Raw genomic sequence first — 4060 nt, forward strand, 5'->3', positions numbered from 1 at the left:
ACTATCTACGCGCAAGTTGATATAGCTGTTGCTAAAGGCTACACAAACACTGGTAAAGTACCTGTCTTAAGAAACACGGGTAAATGCATCAGTTCCTAAATACTAGAAAAGACAGTCATGTTGGAGGTGAAGATATCCCTTGGCCAGGTGCATATACCAAAATGTGCGTTATTCTAATTAATACCTAATATTTGCATAATTAATAAAGACATTACATAGTTCTTTTGTGGTCACTTCATTGTAGAGACTTCATATTGGAAATATATAGGTTGCTTGAGGACAGGTGAATACAATGAAATACATCTTATGTCAAGACTCAGGTATATGCAATAATGGGAATACAAGGGATCAAACCCTCCTTGTCTGAAACAAGTTCAACTATCTTATTACCATGTAATTACGTTAATATTGATACTATGAATGGAGTTATGTATCAAACTCGTGTACTTATATCATTCTGAAACTACATTTTGTGATTTATACCAATCAACTTCTAAAATGTCATGTAAACCCGTTTTTTTTGGGGGGGGGGCGAAATCGCTAAAGGGGGGCGAGGTAGGGGGGCGAGATCACTAGCCGGGGAGGGCGAGATCGCTAGTGATTTCGCCCCGGGGGGGCGAGATCGCTAGTGATTTCGCCCCCGGGGGGGCGAGATCACGGGGGGGCGAGAACGCTGTCACACCGGCACTTTCGACTAAATGGCGCGTTCACCATTCACTTCAGATACGCATGTGCAGCGAAGTTATGGGTAATAACCGTAATATGTCAAAGACCCCCGAGACAAAAAATCGTCTGGACAAGTGAATGAATGACAGGTAAGGAATGAAAATAAAACGAATGACTCAATCAATGAATTAATCAATAAATAGATAAATGAATGAAGAAATGACTAGTCCCTTACCCCATACACATGCTGAAGAAGTACCCCACGATGAAGCTGTACGAAGGTGGACCGGTCATCGTCAGATTGACCAGCTGGACAACATGGAAGGGCAGCCAGCAGGCGATGAAGACCAACACGATGCACACCAGGAGCCGCTTGGTGGACTTGTGGTGATTGTGATGCGGCTGCTGGTTGCCAGAGGGCGCTATTGTGTTGTTGAGTCGATGGATCATGAGGAGACAACAGGCTGTGGTCACCACCAGTGGCACCAGGAAGCCCAGGCAGAAGTGGTAGATAGTAAAGTTGTAGATGCCGTCAGGGTTGGGCAACTGTCGTGAAAGAAATTTAGAAAGTAAAAATATTGCTTTTTGCTCAAACTCAAACAGAATATTACACAATATCAATTAAAGCAATGCCGGACAAGCTAAATAGTTCGTTTGCATCCATGTTGTCTTTTGCGTTTCTTCAATGGTTCTCTACCTTAGTGAAGAAGTACATGTTTTTGTATGCCTGTGCTTGTGTGTGTGTGACAGTGTGTGTGTGTTTTCGTGGGGGCCCCGGTGCGTGCGTGTGTGTGTGTTCACGCGCGTTTGTGTATTTCCTGTTTACTGTTGTATGTTTAGTGTTTATTGTCTACATTGGGTAGCATAATCAAAGACGCTTTTTGTGAATTTTGCAAATATTATTGAAGGTCTTGATAACTCAAAGCTTAAAGTTAATTTTGTGCTTTTAGGTACTGCAGGGGAACTTTCCGGTTGTATATCTTCTTTCCTCATAGCTTTTGTCAGACTAAAGCGGCATAGTTTTGAGTCCCAGGGCAGCTCATTTTGAGGCAAGCGCTGGTATCATACATAACAGAAAAAACTTTATTTACTTGTATTCATGCACCAAGGAAGGAAAGGAAAGGACAGTCATCTCGATCCAGTTTTAGCTCACTGAAGAGCTAGTCTTCCACTGGTCGTAACAGAGAGGACAGACGCTATGTACAGTATTTACAGGTCTATTGTACCGTGGAAATTCCCCTTTACTACAAGAACAATGAACAGTGGACCACGGCTTAACGTCCCGTCCTAAGGACTGCAACCCTTTCGGTAGCGTGCATGTCGGGTGAGCGACACAGTTGGAATCAAACTCATTGCTTCTAGTTCCAGAGGCAGGATCGCTAACCACTGGACTACGCAAGCTACCCAGATACATTGTACTTTAGTACCTTGAGAATGCAGACGTTGGTTCCGTCCCGATTCTGCACTTGGGAGGCGTATATCCACACCGGAAGTATGGACAAGCCTGACGCCACCCAGGTGCCGACATTCACGACAACTGCCGCAAATCGTGTCCGGTAACCCAGGCAACGCACGGGATGATTGACAGCCAGATAGCGGTCGACGGCGGTGACGGTCATGACGTAGGTGGAGGTGAACTGATTCTGCGCGTCCATGGCCATGACGATCTTACACATGACTGCACCATACGCCCACTCTTCAGAGGCAAACTGGTGAATCTGATAAAACAAACAAACAAACAAACAAACAGATGAATATTGATTTTACAGATAGGAAGTCTGATGTAGATAAGAAGTCCAATAATTGGTCATCAGTATTTATCGTGAAGAAGGCGACAGTGGTCGTTGAAAATGTGATCAGTGTGTACTTTTGTGCTGGAAGAAAGCTTAGCTTTGTACTATGATTGCTACCAACACAGATGAGCTGCCATGACAATATGACTCAGTAAAATGTTTATATTTTGTTATAGCTTTATGTAGATGAATAACATCAGATGCACATGGTGGGCAAAAGTTCTATATAAAGAACTCCGGAATGAGTGGGGATACAAACGTAGTCACGTGTTGGACCAAATTCGTAGCATAGGAGCGCCAGTAGTGGCGAGAAGCTAGCGACAGTCACCATTGCCTCAACAAAGTTAAGCTAAAAGACTAGAAGAACATGGACAGATATTTTACCAGGTAATAACTGCAATATTCAGGAAATGGTATACATTGACTTCAGACATAAGAAACATTTCTAAGGCATTCGAACCAGTGTTTGGCTAAATCATTTTGATTTTTTATCCGTAATGTAATCGAAAACTAAGACATTATCTACTACAAGAAACGTATTCACTTGAATAATATTGAATAATATCTAAGTTTGTGACGTAGTCAGCATTATTTTACGTCTTTAGTGACCCATTTCCCTTCATTTTCATGGTCTTTATAATCCTAAAGGAACACTAATGCATACAAATTGATGTATTTATAACATGTGCCAATTAGAATTTTATGTGACAACGGTTCTCTGTAGATCGGAAAAAGAACTCACGCTAATCCTGAGGATTTAGGCATTAATTTGTTTCTTTTTATTGAATATTTATGGTGCACATCTCTGTCAACCCTGCAAAACACTACGTGTCTAGATTTAATAGATGACGCTATTTTTGTATATAAGAAGAGCGAGTAGAATGTTATTAATCTTTAATATTTTCATAACAATATCCTCCTTTGGTAATCAGTGTAACCTTAAAGGTTGTTATCTCACCAATTTCAACGTTGTCAGTCCCTAACATGGCGGTACCAATTTCAAGATGGCGGCATAAAATGAATCTTGGGCCATGATCGTGTTTTTCCGCTGTATGAAAAATCTTGTTGGACTTTTGGACACTCGCATGTTGTTTTCGTTGGTTTGTTATGAACTGGAATGTTAACGGATGAACTTATAACACACTGGAGTTGTTTTTTTTTCTCTTCACTATAGCATTCAATAATCAAGTTCACCGTCACGAGTACGCATGTGCAGCGACAGGAATCATGGGTAACATATGTCAAAGGTGAAGCCCCCAGACTAAGAAACAGGTCTCGTCTATTGTCGAGATTTGCATACAACGTCAATACATGATTTGTTTAATATGTCTCAGTAGCCCTCACCTTTGACATATTACCCATGATTCTTGTCGCTGCACATGCGCACTCGGTTGCTCATGAGAAAACCTTGTACCTGAAACGGCATTCCCAGCATGAAGAGCTCGTCCGCCAAGGCCAAGTTGAAGATGAAGATGTCTGCCGGGCTTCTCAGTTTGGAGTGACGAGCCATGACGTACAGGACGATACCGTTACCCACAAGTCCTACTGCACATATCAGCCCGTATATCACAGGCATGACGATGGATACGGAATCAAAATCC

At 42.1% G+C, this 4060-nt stretch overlaps 1 protein-coding gene across 1 annotated transcript in view; it reads right to left on the bottom strand.

The window, feature by feature from the left end:
* Positions 1-4060, bottom strand: part of LOC118429391 (melanin-concentrating hormone receptor 1-like) — a 16799-nt gene that overhangs the window by 3365 nt on the left and 9374 nt on the right. Inside the window, exons 2-4 of the mRNA XM_035839871.1 lie at positions 3874-4056; positions 2094-2384; positions 902-1212 (exon numbers count right to left, since the gene is read on the bottom strand). Of these exons, the coding sequence (XP_035695764.1) occupies positions 902-1212; positions 2094-2384; positions 3874-4056 (785 nt within the window). The remainder of the gene's footprint in view (positions 1-901; positions 1213-2093; positions 2385-3873; positions 4057-4060) is intronic.

The sequence above is a fragment of the Branchiostoma floridae genome, chromosome 13 (assembly GCF_000003815.2).
Source record: "Branchiostoma floridae strain S238N-H82 chromosome 13, Bfl_VNyyK, whole genome shotgun sequence".
NCBI lineage: Eukaryota > Metazoa > Chordata > Leptocardii > Amphioxiformes > Branchiostomatidae > Branchiostoma > Branchiostoma floridae.